At 44.6% G+C, this 17,573-nt stretch overlaps 2 protein-coding genes across 2 annotated transcripts; one reads left to right on the top strand and one right to left on the bottom strand.

Annotated features, from left to right (window-relative positions):
* The first annotated feature begins 2,037 nt into the window (after positions 1–2,037).
* On the top strand, positions 2,038–7,068 carry LOC137214612 (haptoglobin-like). The gene is made up of 5 exons (XM_067718639.1): positions 2,038–2,113; positions 3,790–3,869; positions 4,174–4,272; positions 5,118–5,192; positions 6,150–7,068. Exons 1-5 carry the CDS (start codon positions 2,109–2,111, stop codon positions 6,926–6,928), a joined length of 1,038 nt encoding a protein of 345 aa, XP_067574740.1. The 5' UTR covers positions 2,038–2,108; the 3' UTR covers positions 6,929–7,068.
* Positions 7,069–8,849: 1,781 nt separating this feature from the next.
* On the bottom strand, positions 8,850–17,535 carry TXNL4B (thioredoxin like 4B). The gene is made up of 4 exons (XM_067718640.1): positions 17,273–17,535; positions 13,992–14,160; positions 12,306–12,457; positions 8,850–10,463 (listed from the first exon to the last, which is right to left on the bottom strand). The coding sequence occupies exons 2-4, from the start codon at positions 14,121–14,123 to the stop codon at positions 10,298–10,300; spliced, it is 450 nt and encodes a 149-aa protein (XP_067574741.1). The 5' UTR covers positions 14,124–14,160; positions 17,273–17,535; the 3' UTR covers positions 8,850–10,297.
* Between the last annotated feature and the right edge of the window lie 38 nt (positions 17,536–17,573).

Here is a 17,573-nt window from a genome sequence, read left to right as displayed (position 1 = left end):
AATGTTTTCAAAGTTTCATGTTGCAGCATGTATCAGAACTTCTTATAGGTGAATAATATTCCACTGTATGTATTTTTATCCACTCATCTGTTGAAGGACATTTGGGTTGTTTCTACCTTTGGATCATTATTGTGAATAATGCTGCAATGAACATTGGTGTACAAGAATCTGTTTGAGGACTTCCCTGGGGGCACAGTGGTTAAGAATCCACCTGCCAATGCAGGGAACACGGGTTTGAGCCCTGGTCCAGGAAGATCCCACATGCTGTGGAGCAACTAAGCCTGTGCGCCACAACTACTGAGCCCATGCTCTGCAACAAGAGAAGCCACTGCAATGAGAAGCCCATGCACCGCAACGAAGAGTAGCCCCTGCTCGCCACAACTAGAGAAAGCCCGCACGCGCAGCAACAAAGACCCAATGCAGCCAAAAATAAATAAATAAATATATTAAAAAAAGAAAAGAATCTGTTTGAGTCCCTTTTCAATTATTTTGGATTAAATACCTAGAAGCGGAATTGCTGGGTCATATGGCGATTCTAGTTTAGCTTTTTGAGGAACCATCATACTGTTTTGCAGATACTACTCCATTTTACATGTCCACCGGCAATGTATGGGAGTTCCAATTTCTCCACATCCTTGCCAAGACTTATTATATATAGTTTTTCTTGTGATTGTAGTCATACTTGTAGGTGTAAGGTGATGTCTTGCGGTTTTGACTTGCATTTCCCTAATGACATTTTCCAGCAATGTTGATCATCTTTTCATGTACTTGTTGACCATTTTTGTATATCTTCTTTGGAATAATGTTTATTCATGTCATTTGCTCATGTTTAATTGTTTGTTTGTTTTTTATTTTGTTGCTGTAAGAGTTCTTTATTCTGGATATTAAATGCTTATCAGATATATGATTTGTAAATATTTTCTCCTATTCATAGATTATCTTTTCACTTTCTTGATATTATCCTTTGATGCACAGAAGTTTTTAATTTTGATGAAGCTCTATTTACCCATTTTTCCTTTTGTTGCTTGCGATTTTGGTGTCATATCTTAGAATCCATTATTGAGTTTACCTGATTTTGAGCTCTACAGAAGCGGTATCATTCTTACTTAATATAATCTCCTGAAACTTGAAGTTCTCTTTAAAAATTATGTTTATAACGCTATCCATGTTCTTTCATAGTTCATTCATTCTCACGGCTGTATAATGTCCTGTTATACAAATATACCAACATTATTTAGCCATTCTCCTATTGATAGACATTTGTGCTGTTTCCAGTTATTCTGCTATTACATCAGTGCCACCTTAAGTATCCCAAAGGGATTCTTCTGCACACTCTAATTTAAGAACCACTGGCTTTTTATAAATGAGTTGATATTAAATTTCAGTTGAACAGTACTTGGGATACACAGCTGCAGGCATCTGACTAAAGCACATCTATTTTTCTCGCCTGCCTATTTGGATTGATTACTGGACTATAAAACCACGATAACCACTGCCATTGAGTATAGTTTGCGTCTACACTATAGCTTTAACAATGTTGTGTGATTTCTTGGAAAAAGAGATCAGAGAAGACATAATAAATACATTTTACTGATTTCAGGTTGGAGAGCTTTGCAGCAATAAGGAGATGGCAACACAGAGTGGGGAAAATGATTCTGAAAAGGACATGCTTACTTTAGAGCCCTATCTCAGCCAGGTTGCAGGAGTGTCTCTAAGGGATCTGAAATAACCCCAAAAAGGCTCTATTCAGTGCTGAAAATCATCCAAAACAAAGAGACACAGATTGACGGTTCCTCCCCCAGTCCTGCACAGTGGCTGATTTCGGGAAACACTTTGGCAGCTACATGGGGTCATGATGTGGCCAGGTTTCTTTGGCTCAAGCATGAAGAACACCAGGGGAAACTCAAGCGTGAAGCAAGAGCTCGACTCTTTAACAGAGATGTTGTTTGTGGCTTTGTTACTGGAAAATGCGAGTGACCTTAGCAAGGCCAAAGTGTGTAGACACAGGGATTATGAAATCAAGAAGGGGGTGGAGTGAGATACCGGAGGCATAAAAGCATCAGAAGGTGCCCCACAGCACTGCTGTTTCAGAGGCAGACGTACCAAAGATGAGGTGAGTCCACAGTTCAGCCCTGTCCCCCCTTTCCTCTGGATTATTTCATCCTTCTTTGTATATATCTTTTATCTACATGACAGCCCAGGTACAGGAGAGGCCTACAGGAGAGATGCAAAAATATAACAAAGGAATAAGGCAAATGGGCTAAATTATAGTGAATAAAGTATTTTCTGTGTTAAATCCTCTGCTTTTCCCTATCCATAAAGGGTAATTCAGATGGTGCTGTCTTTCCCATGAGACGTGACTTTCTCTAAGGAATAGCTTTTTTTTTAACAAATATTTTTTATAAGCAGATATTCATTTTAAATTAATTATTTATTTATTTTTGGCTGTGTTGTGTCTTCGTTTCTGTGCGAGGGCTTTCTCCAGTTGCGGCAAGCGGGGGCCACTCTTCATTGCAGTGCGCGGGTCACTCACTATCGTGGCCTCTCTTGTTGCGGAGCACAGGCTCTAGATGCGCAGGCTCGGTAGTTGTGGCTCACGGGCCTAGTTGCTCCGTGGCATGTGGGATCTTCCCAGACCAGGGCTCGAACCCGTGTCCCCTGCATCGGCAGGCAGATTCTCAACCACTGCGCCACCAGGGAAGCCCCTAAGGAATAGCTTTTTCCTCGAGGTTATGATATTTTCGCGGGGGATGCCAGCAGCTCCTGTGGTAGGCCTCCTGGCATTTTTTTTCTTTTTTGGGCCACGCCACACGGCTTGTGGGATCTTAGTCCCCCAACCAGGGAATGAACCTGGGCCCTTGGTAATGAGAGTGCTGAGTCCTAACCACTGGACCGCCAGGGAATTCCCCCTGGCATTTTGAATATGCCTATTAGCAGATTTTTCTTTTTAAAAATGTATAATAAGAAAGATCAATAGTGACACATTTGAGTGACACAATTCAGGCACTCAGATTTAAAAAAAAATAAAAAATTTTTTTGAAATGTTGAAATAACGAGACTAGAAACTTAACCAAGCAATATTTGAGTAGCTGACATCCTTCAGGGAGATGGTTAACTGGTGAATATAGCCTGTGCATTGATGCCCATGTGCACAGTCGACCTTTCAGGGAGCCAGTTATCTTCCAGGTAACCTGGAATCCTGGGGTTTGCTATACCATTTCCTGAAGTCAAATTATAAAATAATAGAAAAAGCTATATCAGTGTTTTAAATTATATATTAAAAAAAACCTCTTATTATGGAAAATTTCAAAAAGTAGAGAGAAGAGCATAATAAATTCCCACTTCCCCATCTTCCAGTTATCCACATTTCATTAGCAGTATCCTTGTAGCCCAGCACCTTAGGGTGTCCAAGTGAGATTTCTCTTTGCTGGAGAGCTCATATATTAACAATTTAATGTTTCCTGAATGCTGCCAGAAACTGAGGCCCAATCCCCATGTGCCTTCCTATCTTGGTTGTTCTTCTCTGAAGCTTCTGTAGAATTCCCAGCAGCATGGAACCTGGGTGACTGGGAAGCTGCTAAACTATGCATGTGAGTGGGTGAAGGGCTTCTAGGTCCTAGCACTTCCGTGCCTAATGGGAGGGGTGTGTGTGTGTGTGGGTGTGTGGGTGTGTGGGTGTGTGTGTGTGTGTGTGTGTGTGTGTGTGTGTGTGTGTGTGTGTGTGTGTGTGTGTGTGTGTGTGGTGAAGCGGGGAGACGAGCTGCGCGCTCCTTTCCGTCTTTTCTGCAGTGCCCTGCAAGCTGTTGTCGCCCTCCTGCTCTGCGGGCAGCTTTTCGCGGTGGAAACCAGCGAAACCACAACTGCCACAGGTAGGACTCTGTGTTTGGACAAGAGCTGTACCTCTCAGCACTGCTGCATCCACTTTTGCCCCTTCAGACCTGTACCCTCTCCTGGGGAAGATCCAATTGCTCCTTCTCACCTTCATCTCTGGTCTTTCAGTATCATGAAGAAAATTGGGAAGCCAGCCAGAAATAAGGGGAGATTGCCCTCCCCAGGGCTTCCATTTGGGGTGGAGGGAGGTTGATGTGCAAAGCAGCTGCTTCTCCTCTGACTTTTTGGGTCTCTAGGGGAAGCTTCTGACTACGAACCTTCTCTTCCTGTTTTTCTTTGCAGATGACAGCTGCTTAAAGCCCCCCGAGATTGCCAATGGCTACCTGGAACACTTGGTTCGCTATCGGTGTAAAACCTACTACAAACTACGCGCTGGAGATGGTAAGGCTGGGACGAATGTCCCCGGGCCCTCCTCTGTCCCACCATTTCCACAAGGAGTGGAGCCAGGGTGACTGTCCAGAAAGTGCCCGTGTTCTCTGGAGCCAGGAGATTTAGATTCTAACAAGGGTTTTGTCACCGGTAGCTGTGGCCTTTTGGGCAAATTAACTTTTCTCAGCTTCAAGTTTTCTCCTTTGTTAATGGGAGGGAGGTGACGCCAGGTAGCCTACCCTCTCAGGGTGACATCTACGTGGACAAAATGACGGTGATGGTGATGACGACAGGGAGCCCTTACCTAGTGAGCACTGCACTCCTGGAACTGCTCTAAGTGCTTCACACGGACTTGCTCACTAGGTCCTCACAACACTCCTCCGCAGAGATACTATTATTTATTTTGGCCGCCCTGCACTGCTCGTGGGACCTTAGTTCCCCGACCAGCGATCGAACCTGTGCTCCCTGCATTGGAAGTGCGGAGTCCTGACCACTGGACCACCAGGGGATTCCCAAGAGATACTGTTATTACTCTCACTTTGCTGCTGCTGAAACTGAGGCACAGAAAGGTTGAGTAATTTGCCCAAGTTCAGGTAGCCTGTAAGAGGGAGTCAGGACCCCGTACTCCCTTGCCACGATCACCATGATCGCCACGGTCCCCGTGACCACTGTTCTGCCCTGCTGGGCTGCACCGTGGCCCCCGCACTTGGCTTCTAGCACAGCGCTCCTCCCTTCCTCCTCTTCCCCTGCCCTCCCCCTTCCTGCCTCTCTGATTCTGCTCTTTAAATACCTTCTCTCCCCACGCTAGGTCCAGATACAATTTCCCTTTTGGCTCATTTTTTTTCTTTTTGTTTCAGGAGTGTACACCTTAAACACGGAGAAGCAGTGGATAAATAAGGACCTTGGAGAGCAACTCCCTGAGTGTGAAGCAGGTAGGAAATCATGGGTCCTGGGAAGGAGACGGAAAAGTGGGTATTGAGGGGTCGGTGCACCAGCAGGGATTGAAATGTCCTAGAGGAACATCCTCCCTGTGTGGTTTCCTCTGGGCACACAAGAGCCGAGGGGAGGGACCAGGGAGAACCACAGGTGGCTGGGCAGAGAAGTGCACAGGCAGGTAATACTTCCCCATGAAGTTCACTAAGGATTTGTTCATTTGGCCTGCGGGGCACTGACTGAATCCACTGTCTACACTGCCCACAGAGGATCAGGAAACTCTGTGTGTACATAGAGCCCACCTAGAGAGCCCTGGGCCAAGGGTAAAGCAAGCTCCAGGAACAACAGGTCAAGGGAGGGCATAACAAAACCTTAATCCGTGAGAATATGACACAGGAGGCTGGAGATGGGTCAGGACTCTGTTGTTACTAGGAAGAGCTGACGCTCCCTCCTTTTCCCTCTTGGAACAAGAGGAACTTGCCTACTGTCTTCTGCTACTAGGGATGCGGAACTGCTAACCTGCCTGTTATGAAATGCAATATCGCATCCCTCTTTATTCAGAGAGAATGAATCATGGTAGCTCCTTGTGCATACAATGAATTTAAGGGAGCTATGGACATCTTGCTGTGATAGACTGTTTAAATATACATAGAGTTCAGCGGCCAGAGTTTGAAAACTTCAGGGCTACTTGTTTCTTTGTGAGTTAGAAAAGCAGGAAATAGAACTCTTTTTTAGTGACGTAAACATTAAAAGAAAAAAAAAAGAATCATTTTAAACTATAAACACTGGGAACAAGAGGAGCAGAAGGTAAGGGGAAAGCGTGCAAACATTTCCAGCTCTGGAGAAATGAACAGTGACCGTTCAGACAGCAGCAAGAGTCGGTCCTTTTATCCTTCCCTGGGAAAGACTGGGAGACGGTCACATTCTGCTCATAATCTTCTTACTCTCCTCAACAGTATGCGGAAAGCCCAAGCATCCAGCGGTTCAGGTGCAAAGGATCATCGGCGGCTCACTGGATGCCAAAGGCAGCTTTCCCTGGCAGGCTAAGATGGTCTCCCGCAATAATCTCACCTCGGGGGCCACGCTGATCAATGAACAATGGCTGCTGACCACAGCCAAAAATCTCTTCTTGGGTCATGACAATACAACAAAAGCAAAAGACATTGCTCCTACTTTAAGACTCTATGTGGGGAGAAAGCAGCTTGTGGAGATTGAGAAGGTGCTTCTCCACCCTGACTACTCCGAGGTAGACATTGGGCTCATCAAACTCAGAGAGAAGGTGCCCATTGATGAGACAGTAATGCCCATCTGCCTACCTTCAAAAGATTACGTGGAAGCGGGGCGTGTGGGTTACGTGTCTGGCTGGGGGCGAAATGCCAACTTAGTTTTTACTGAGCATCTGAAGTACATCATGCTGCCGGTGGCTGACCAAGACAAGTGTGTACAGCACTACGAAGGCAGCACAGTACCCGAAAAGAAGACACCAAAGAGCCCTGTGGGGGTGCAGCCGATACTGAATGAGCACACCTTCTGTGCTGGCTTGTCCAAGTACCAGGAAGACACCTGCTATGGCGATGCCGGCAGTGCCTTTGCAATTCACGACGAGGCTGACGACACCTGGTATGCGGCTGGGATCCTGAGCTTTGACAAGAGCTGTGCTACTGCCGAGTACGGTGTGTATGTGAAGGTGTCCTCCACTCTGGACTGGGTTCAGAAAACCATAGCTGACAACTAATGCAAGGCTGGCTGGAAGCCTTTGCCTGAAAGGCCGAGGGAAAGCTGGACAGTAGCAGAGGGGACAAAAACGTGGCATGAAGCTGATGGGTTCCAGCCCTGCATTGCTGAGTCGATCAATAAAGAGCTTCCTTTGACTCATTTCTGTGCTGTTTCTGGCCTTGGGCCTTTTTAAATTCTCTCATTTATAGTATGGCAGCAGCCAAGTGCTCTAGAGTTTACTGGGAGTGTGGCAGAAAAACCCCCAGGGCAACTGGAAATCCCTAAAGTGATACAAACTGCCCCACTGCAGCGCTCATGATCACTGAATGAGTGCCTATCCAATGGCAGGCCTCAGAGAGGTCACTGTTATCCTTGTTTTACAGACAAGGAAATAGAGACTCAGAGAAGTTAAGTGATTTGCTTAGGGTTACACAGCTATCAAATAGTGAAGCTGAACCTTTAACCTAGGTCTGTCTAAATACAAATCCCGAGCTCTTTTCACCGCATCCTTTCGCTTCTTCAGAGTAAAGGAGGAGAAAGAGTGGAGGCTGGTGAGGAAGATGCTAGCTCAAAGTGGCATGAAAACAAGTGCTTTAACACAGACAGTACTTTGTTGTTTGTGCTCCAACACACCAGTGCTTCAGGTGGCAAAGTAAGATGGTATAAAGGCAGGATTTCTGGACTTGCTGGGTCCAAATCACAGCTCGACGATAAATCTGCCAAGTTCCTTAAGCTCCCTGCCCATCAGTCCCCAGGTCTCTCCTATGAGGGGCTTAACCCAGACGATCTCTAAAGTGCTCATCAGTAATAACATTCTGGGGCCGGGTAAAGTTAGAAGTCTCTTCCTTAGGAGGGGCTGCTTTTCCCACTTGGAAGAGACCTACCCTTTACCAGGAGTCAAACGCAAGCCATCTGAGTCTTTCATTTCACAAAGAACGGTCTCGTTACTAAGGGTTTCCCAGAAAAAAGGTTCTAGAACCCAGCACATGAAGCTCTTCTAACTGAAGAAGAAAAGTTCTAAGTGAGCAGTAGGCCTTTATTCAGTACGCTGGCCCTTCACCAATATACCGTCCTGTCATCCCAAAATAGGGCCTCTCCTGCTCATGGCTTAAAATGTCACTATTCCTCACTAGGGTTCTGCCCTTCCCTGTGACGTTCTCCTCACATGCACTCTCCAGATCCATCAATAATTTTCAACAGGTTACAGCTCATAGGCCAATGAAGGACTTAGACCTGTATTCTAGAGCGTGTGGAAAAGACGATCGCTAGAAACTGAAAAATACAAACACATGAAATAATGCCTCTCAGGAGGAACCTATGTCTTCTGATCGTACCTTCAGCGCTAAGTTTTCTTGAAAAGCAATCTGACTGATTAAGTGGCTCCTGCCCACCCCTCAGGAGGAACAGAAAAGAAAACTTTCGGCATTTTCCCAACTCCCTCATCTCCTCTGCCTTCCTCCCAGCGGCACCTCTCACCCGCCTGGCCTCCCCCTCGGGTTCCAGTGACGCTGGACTCCGTGGAGCCCTCTCAACACGCGTGCTGTCTCCAGCCCCCGGGCCTTCCTCCCCCGGCGCCCTCTCCTGAAAAGCCCTCCCCTTTCTCCATGAGTACCTCCTACTCTCCTTTAAGGCTCAGGCACTGTCTCTTCTAAGCAGCCTTTCTTCCATCCAGGAGTCATTCGTTTTTATGTAGCATCTGGCACAGGACGGGGCACACAGTATGTACTTAATAAATACTTGTGGAATGGACAGCAACCAAGATGAGAACAAAAACATGTAAACCAGGACTTCAGAGAAACATTCCCTAAAGCCCTCAGTAGGAGAGAAGATATGAGAATCTTACGCATGAAAGTTCCGAGGTTTTGCTCTTATCCGAGCACTTCCCACACCTCAAATGCTCTGTGACTTAGGCTATGAGGGACAGAAAATCCAACTAACAGTGACAGGCAGTGAAGACATTTTATTCTTTCATAGAAATCTTAAGGGAGGCATGTCTAGAGTCCACTCAGTAGCTCAGTATCGTTATCAGGGACCCAGGCTCTCTTCACCGGTCTTCTCAGCATGTTCATTTTTCATCCCAGTGCTGGCTGCCTCGTGGTCCTAAGACAGCTGCAGCAGTTCCATGTACCACGATCACCATGAAAGCAGGAAGTGGGGGCCAGGAGAAGACGGAGGTGGTGCTGACAGGGTTTTGTTGTCTCCTTCCTGGAGTGGCTCTCTCCTTTATCAATGAAGGTCACAAGGTACCCAGCAGCCTTCCTTCTACGCCACATTTGTCAGAAAAGGCTTGGACAGGACGCACCTGGCAAAGGGGGACAGACTTGCACCGACAGTGCTGCCCTGCACAGAACTGGGTGTCTGTCATCAAGGTGGCAAAAAGCTGCCAAGCAGGTCACGTGCTGCCTGGCACACTGCCCTCTGGCTCTGCATCTATTCTCTTATTCTAGAAAGGCAGTACCCTTAGCCCCGTGAGGTTCTGAGAGGAGCAGGAACTTGCCCAAGTGGTGGCAGGCTGTGCCAGAGGACCCTGGGAGAATTCTTCATAAAGTTGTTAACACAGGCAAGTCCTATAAACAGGATACTTCTTTCTAGCAATTCTGAGATCTCTTTCCAGTCTTGAGTCCGTGAAGTACAGTTTTCTCCTCAGGAAGAGACGGAGCTCTGGGAGAGATCAGCTCCTACTTACTAAGGGTAGTTAACTCTTTGTTTAGCTCACATTGGGTGCTGGATGGTGAAGGTTCAAGTTCTCACTTCTTGGGCAATTTCATAATAGAAAAGCTGGTAAACTGAGCAAGCCAGGACACCTTTAGAAGTCTGAGCCAGAAAGGCTCGAAGGTAAAACAAACTTGCCTGCTCTCAGTAAAGAATGACTTATTCCAGAAGAACTGGGATAATAGTCGAGCACGAGATAAATACACGAGTGGAGGAGTGGCGAGCTGAGGAAGATGGAAGGGGTGGGTGTGTACACATAGGGTAGAAAAGGAGTATTTTTGCTCTTACGGGAATTGACTTTCTATTTTACTTGTGTATCGAATAAACATAGTTAAATCAAATTGTACTAGCCAAGGTTTAGAAGGATTCTGTATTATCTTAAAGAATAAAGAAAACTATAATATGAAGAGAAATTAAAATAACCACACTGGGGAAACTGACCACGGCTGACTTGACTGCTCTGGGCTCTGCAGGGAGTAGACACTTGGGCATTCCCAATTGTCACAGCACCAGTGTGGTCTTCTACTTGGGGGCCGGTATTTTCTATACACGTCAAACCTCTTCTCCGCCGGGATGCTGACCACATTTCCGAAAGACCCCAGAGAAACAGCACAGCTGGAGTCAGGCACTGTGTCACGATGGGCCTGTCTCTTCAACTTTGATAGTAGTGAAAGTGCTAAATGTCTTGATAGAGGAGGTCATATTTGGGAATATTCTTGGGATCAATAGGACTTTGAACAATAAGTTTTCCCCTCATTGCACCTCGATAAATTACTTCAATCAAATCTATGAAGTCTTGTTTGGTTTTGAAACTTCCCACGAACTTAGTGTGATCTGGAGACCTAAATAGCATAGGAGAGAAACAACCTCGCTCAAAACTTTTCATAATTACTTGTCAGACCTTCAGGATAAACAAAATAAATAGCAGCTCTGTTATTTTCTTCTGATCAGGGAGCCTTTAGACACAAAGCCTGACACTGATTTTCCCTTTGCGATTACAGGGCCCATTTGATATACGACTAAAATCAGTGTTGTGGGCCGCTGGGAGAGCATGTAAGCCCTACCAGGTGCAAAGCTTCTGCTTCAAAACCTATTTAATCACTTCTCAACTCATCATCAAGTAGTATTCCCTGGGTGTTAGCATGGGCTTAGTTTGTTGTTGCTGTTGTTGACTAGACACTGTGCAAAGTCCATTAACTTGTCCTTGTCTCTGAGTTCTAGTCACTTATACTTCTGAGTGGTAGGTGCAATGTTACCTTTTTTTTTTTTTTTTTTTTTTTTTTACTTTTCAAGTATCAAGTATGTTTACTGTAGAAGCAGTTTAGGAAAAAAAAAATGAGGCCATAGGCCACATTTTGGTATATACCCTTTCAAGCTTGTGTGTGTGTGTGTGTGTGTGTGTGTGTGTGTGTGTGTGTGTGTATGCATTTCTTTTTTTCAGAGTCACGAGAATCATATCATGTAAACTATCTCGTAAGGTGCTTTTTTCAATGAACATATAACATAGTTCTTTCAAAGTCATTAAACATGCATCTCCCATACCATATTAAATTAATTTCTAGTATGCTTCTGTAGACATCTAGCTTCTTTCTAAGTATTTTGTCTTCTAAATAATGGTGGGATGGATGAAGATCTATGTAGCCAATTCTGGCCACTTTCGTGACTATTTTCCTTCAGATAAATCCCTGGAAATGCAATTGCTGGGTTAAAAATTGTATACATTTTAAGGTGGTAAGTAGTATCATAAATCACCCTCTGAAAATATTCACCAAACTAATACATATATCAACTGTATTCTAGGAGAATAAATAGCTATAAAACACTTAAAACAGATTATATTTAATACACTTTCAAATAAATGATGACAAAGCAGGCACACAGATCTAGACAAGTGGACTCCTTGACCACAGTAAGAAATGATAGGATTATTACAGATACATTCAAAATTAATAAGTATTGGGATGCCAACTGGATGGAGGGGAAGGCATTAAAGATTTCATGTTATTTTTTTTTTTAAGATTTTTTTTTTTTGATGTGGACCATTTTTAAAGTCTTTACTGAATTTGTTACAATATTGCTTCTGTTTTATGTTTTGGTTTTTTGGCCTCGAGGCATGTGGGATCTTAGCTCCCTGACCAGGGATCGAACCTGCACCCCCTGTGTTGGAAGGTGAAGCCTTAACCACTGGACCACCAGGGAAGTCCCTCATGTTACTTATTCTTGACAGACTTTGTTGAAGAATGACTTCAAAATTCTCTGAGTGAAAGAAGACAGGAAATTTGGCAAGACAAAAGCATGTCTTAATTTGCTGAAGGATTACTTCTTTTATAGATGCAGTCTATGAGTTTCAAAAGGTTAAGAACAAATGACCTACTTTGTTCTAAATAAAATTCCTGGGAAACTTTTTAAAAAGCTGTTCTGTATTTCTACACTGAAAGATGGCGAGTGCTTCACAAACTGTACTATTCTCTCACACTTAAGTTAAAATTCACCACTCATACTGGAAACACTCTCATTTTGTACCAAAGTTCCACATAAAAAAATTAGAGAGTGCATCAACTCAGGAAACAGTACCAGCATAAGACTCACAAAGCCCCCATCACATGCAAATAGGTGAGCTACTGAAACTGCCTGGATAAAAGAAACTTTTAAGACTATAATAACTTCATGTCAATATAACTTACCCATAATCCACTTTCATATGCTGCCCATTGAAGAAAAACACGGTAGATGGAATATAACTGATGTCAAAATAGTGTGTATAAACTGGGGTTTGGTCCACGTCTACCAGATATATAGCAGCCATTTTACTTAAGTCAGGAGAGGTCTTAGAAAGCTACAAATGAAGAGAGAGATGTGGGTTACAACTTGAGGGCAGCAGCAACGTTTCTTCTGTGAACCTTTTTACTGGAAGAGAATTTTCTGTTTGAAAAAAATTCCCGGGCCAAGAATCTAGCCTGTTTGAGTTCCACATTAGACACAGTGTAACCTTATCATTCAGAGTCTGAATCACTGTTGGCAGGGTAATGAAAGGGCCCTAGGCAAATTGTGTGAATATATTTCTGCTTCTTTTTTTTTCTTCTATTTTTGATTGTAAAGTTTTTATAAACTTTTTATGGATTTATAAAATCCATACTCGCTTAAATAAAAAACAAAACAACTCAGAAATATGTACTACAGACAATGGAATTCCCCCACATCTCTTCCTTCCAATCTCCCCATAGATGATAATTATGATAAAAATAGCAAACACTTACATGGCACTTGTTATGTGCTACGTGTTCTAAGTGCTTTACACTTGTTGGCTCCTTTAATCCTTACAACATTCCTATGAGGTATGCACTGCTACAGTCACCGTTTCACAGACGAGCAAACCGAGGTATGGGCAGGTAATGTGCCCCTGGTCACATGGCTGTACGCAGTAAGGTTAGGATTTGAACTCGGACAGCTTGGCTTCAGAGTCTATACTCTTTTTTTTTTTTTTTTTTTTTTTGCGGTACGCGGGCCTCTCACCGTTGTGGCCTCTCCCGCCGCGGAGCACAGGCTCCGGACGCACAGACTCAGCGGCCATGGCTCACGGGCCCAGCCGCTGTGCGGCATGCGGGATCCTCCCAGACCGGGGCACGAACCCGCGTCCCCTGCATCGGCAGGCGGACTCTCAACCACTGCGCCACCAGGGAAGCCCCACACCCTCATTTTTAACCACAGAAGTGGGGTTTCTTACATTGTATCCACACTGAGGGTGGCAGCAGTAGAAATGGTGGGTGAGGTCTCAGTCCTGGGTAAGTCTCTCTCCACAATAAACAGAGACAGGATCAACTTACTCTGTCCCATACTCCCCTTCCTATTCATCAGACTGTGAAGATGTGTTGTGAAATCAGAGATTATCATCAGGCACACACTGGAGGCAGCACACTCGAAAAGCATATTTGCAGGCAGAGAAAACAAAGTTCAAATCCCAGCTCTGCAATTTAGTGGTGCTGTGCCTGTGGGAAGTCACCTGACCTTCCTGGCATTCATCTGCCCCTCTTGGGAACAGTAATAGCAATTATCCCCGTGTTGTGAGCATTGAGTAAGACAATGTTCATAGACTCTTGTTAATAATGTTCCTGGTCTTCCACTGAATTGTTGGTGAAACTGAGCTTCGGCAGCTGCTACTGAGGAAAGGCATCCAGGGCAGATTCAGCACAATCACAGATTTGGGGGTTCAGCTCAGGGCAGGCACACGATCGGCTCTCAGTGAAAGTGTGCTAACAAATGAACAGCTATATCCCCGGGCCCTGCCTGCTCCCTTTCATTCATTTTGCAGGTGTGGAAGTGAGAATGTATAGCTTTTTAATAAAAACGATTTACTTAAAAAATTCACTTACAATATCATCTAGTTGCAGACAGACAGGATCCTCGTCTCTCCCGAACCTGAGAACCAGCACCTTCTCTGCAGTACTTTTTATCGCCTGGTCCACTTCTTTTTTGCTACTCAGCTTGGGTAACAGGAAGCTCATGTTGAAATAATCCAAATATCAGTCCTCACTGTCAGTCCTGAAAGTTGAAATGTTTAAAGACATTAAGTGCATGAGTCCTAATTTTAAAACATTTTTAATTTTTGTAGTAGGTAATGTGTATGTATTTTTTTTCCAGAGGAAAAAAGGTTTCACACAACACAGGAACAACACAGTAAAAGGAACACACTAAATGCACAAACTGGCGGCAGGTAAGTCCACCAGTTAAAAAGGAACAATATAGAAAAGTATATTGTCTCCCCTCAACTGGCTTAGTTCCCAGTGCCCTGTAAGCAGTTACAAGGTAACAACCTTCATTAGTTTCTCACGTACCTTCCAGAGTTTTGTTATGCATTCACAAGAAAATACAAACGGGTTCCAAAGTTTTCTCCCTTTTTTACTCAAAAGAGAGTGTATTCTTTCAGACAGTGTTCCAGCAGGAAAGAGGTGACATCCTCAAATTTGGTAATCTGAAGACTTTCATTAAGGAAACGTATAGGAAAACAGCAGGGTGTAGTGCAGGACCCTGGGCTAGTAGCAGCGGGACAGGGCGCTGTTCTCACCCGCAGGCCTGAAGGAGCCATGGGAGGGAGTAGTTACCAGAACTGTGTGGCTGAGATTGCTGGAGTAAATGACAGACGTCCAGCACACGTACTTTACCCACTCTTCTGCACTTTGCACTTTACCTCACATGTGAAGACCATCACGTATCTCTGTGTAGAAAACTCACACATTTTTTGTCACAGTGCCATACTATTTCATGCCCGTTCCATCCTTTTTTAAACAGTCTTTTATTGACGGACATTTTTATTATCATGAGTCTGGTTTAAAGATCCTTGGTGTATGTCTTACTGAGTATACCTCATCACACGGCAAACAGATCAATTAAGAGTGTGTAAAAACCACACACACACATACACAAAACAAATAATAAAATACTGAGATAGAAGGGGCCTCTCATTTTCAGACTAGTTTGCTCATAGTTACACTTCTAGCTACAAAAAAAAGAACTAGAATCCACGCCATCCAATTTCTAGTCCAGTGTTCCTTCTACTACAACAAGTCCTATTTTTATGATTGAGAAACTCTATGATCAAGGAGCTTTACTTTTGATCCATCCATGAGACTCCATTAAGATATTTAATATTTTGAATTCAGTCCCAAATGTGTCTTATGCTACAAAAAGGGAGGATTTCTTTCTCTCTCTCTTTTTTTTGGTGACAAGTCACATTTTAAGATATGAATTACTAAAAATTCACATAGGAGATTAAATTGTTCTAGTAATAGGTCACACTTTATTTTTTAAAATTAATTAATTAATTTTTGGCTGTGTTGGGTCACTTGCTGCACGCGGGCTTTCTCTAGTTGAGGCGAGCAGGGGCTACTCTTCGTTGTGGTGCGCGGGCTTCTCATTGCGGTGGCTTCTCTTGTTGCGGAGCACGTGTTCTAGGTTTGCAGGCTCCAGCAGTTGTGGCTTGCGGGCTCTAGAGCACAGGCTCAGTAGTTGTGGTGCACAGGCTTAGTTGCACTGCGGCATGTGGAATCCTCCCAGACCAGGGCTCAAACCCGTGTCCCCTGCATTGGCAGGTGGATTCGTTACCACTGCACCACCAGTGAAGTCCCAAAAGGTCATACTTTAAATAGAGAAGATGATTGCCAGAAGGGACTTCTTCAAGTCGGAGTGGCAGAACAAATTACTGATGAAAGGGAAAGTCAGAAAGAAGATGGATCTGTCCTACCACTAGAATTCAAACAAACAGCAACTTCTGTAAGTTACTGATTAAGAAGAGGAAGTGGTGGGAGAGCAAAGCTGTCAACGGGGAGTGGGGAGATAAGCCTGTAAGAGGGTGGGACTGGATAAATGTTGGAAAGAGGAGAGGGAAATTGAGACCACACCTAAGAAAATGTCCACAGCAAAGGATACCAACGGAAAATTCACAAAAGAAGAGGTAAAAATGGACAAATATACTGGGAAAGTTAAGCTTTACCAGTAAGCAAAGGAAAGCAAGTTAAACGATATATTTTCAAATCCATTAATTTGGCAAAGATTAAATGATAACGGCAAGAGTGTGAGTGAAGGGGCAGGCATTCAGAGTCCCTGCTGGAATGCAGAGAAGCAAAACTTTTCTACAAAGAAACCTGAATACTCTTTGACCAACAATTCCACTTCTGAGAATTTATTCCTAGTAAATAAATAGACATATGCACAAAGATCAACGTACATTTATAACGCTGAAAAACTGCAAACAACCTGAGGAAATAAATGATAGTATAGCCACTGCAACGTACTAGCACACTGTCAATACATGCCGTGTTAGAGATGAATAACTGAAAAACCCTCGTGATAAAGAAAACAAAGTTATAAAACAACAGTATATAAAGTGTGATCCCACTTTTGTACAAAATCTAACTATAATACACATGTACATATTCACATAGAAAAATAACTAGAAATGAATATCCCCAAAGACCATCAGAGATGTTATCTCTGCGTGTGAACAGACGAGTGACTTTTACTTACACTGGGCTGCGCGTCTTTATTTTCCCCAAATATCCGACATACATACTTTATAAAAAATTTTATTTTTGGCTGCGTTGGGTCTTCGTTGCTGCGAGCGGGCTTTCTCTAACTGTGGCGCGCAGGGGCTATTCTTCGTTGCTATGTGTGGGCTTCTCGGCGTGGTGGCTTCTTTTGCTGCGGAGCACGAGCTCTAGAGCGCAAGCTCAGTAGTTGTGGCGCACGGACTTAGTTGCTCCACGCATGTGGGATCTTCCCGGACCAGGGCTTGAACCCTTGTCCCCTGCATTGGCTGGCGGATTCTTAACCACTGCGCCACCAGAGAAGTCCGCCATACTTTTTTTTTTTTTTTTTTTTTTTTTTTTCGGTACGCGGGCCTCTCACTGTTGTGGCTTCTCCCGTTGCGGAGCACGGGCTCCGGACGCACAGGCTCAGCGGCCATGGCTCACGGGCCCAGCCGCTCCGCGGCATGTGGGATGTGGGATCTTCCCGGACCGGGGCACGAACCCGTGTCCCCTGCATCGGCAGGCGGACTCTCAACCACTGCGCCACCAGGGAAGCCCCGACATACTTTTAATGATGCCAGTGGTTGGGCTACTCCTGGCCCACAACTGCCAGGGAAAACGATACTTACTTATTTGTACACGTCAGCTCCCTCTCTTCCACTTCAGGGTTGTCGGCAACCCTCACCCTTTCTCCAAAAAGCCGACTGGGGAGGCTCTTTCCTCCTCCCCCAACCGCGGCTGCGACCCCAAACCAAAGTAACCCACGGGCTAGAGCTGCCTAGCAACTGTGGCTGACCACTTTAAGGGGACGGAAACGGAAAAAGACGCACAGGCGCAGTGATAAACTCGCATTAGGCCCAGCTCAAATAAGCGGAAGAGGTTATTCTAGTCCCCGCCCACCTTCCCCTGGCCCTGACCGGAAGCCCTAGG

This window comes from Pseudorca crassidens, chromosome 20 (genome assembly GCF_039906515.1).
Source record: "Pseudorca crassidens isolate mPseCra1 chromosome 20, mPseCra1.hap1, whole genome shotgun sequence".
In the NCBI taxonomy this organism is placed as follows: domain Eukaryota; kingdom Metazoa; phylum Chordata; class Mammalia; order Artiodactyla; family Delphinidae; genus Pseudorca; species Pseudorca crassidens.
The sequence above is the reverse complement of the archived record's forward strand: the minus strand, read 5'-3'. Positions and strand labels throughout refer to the sequence as shown.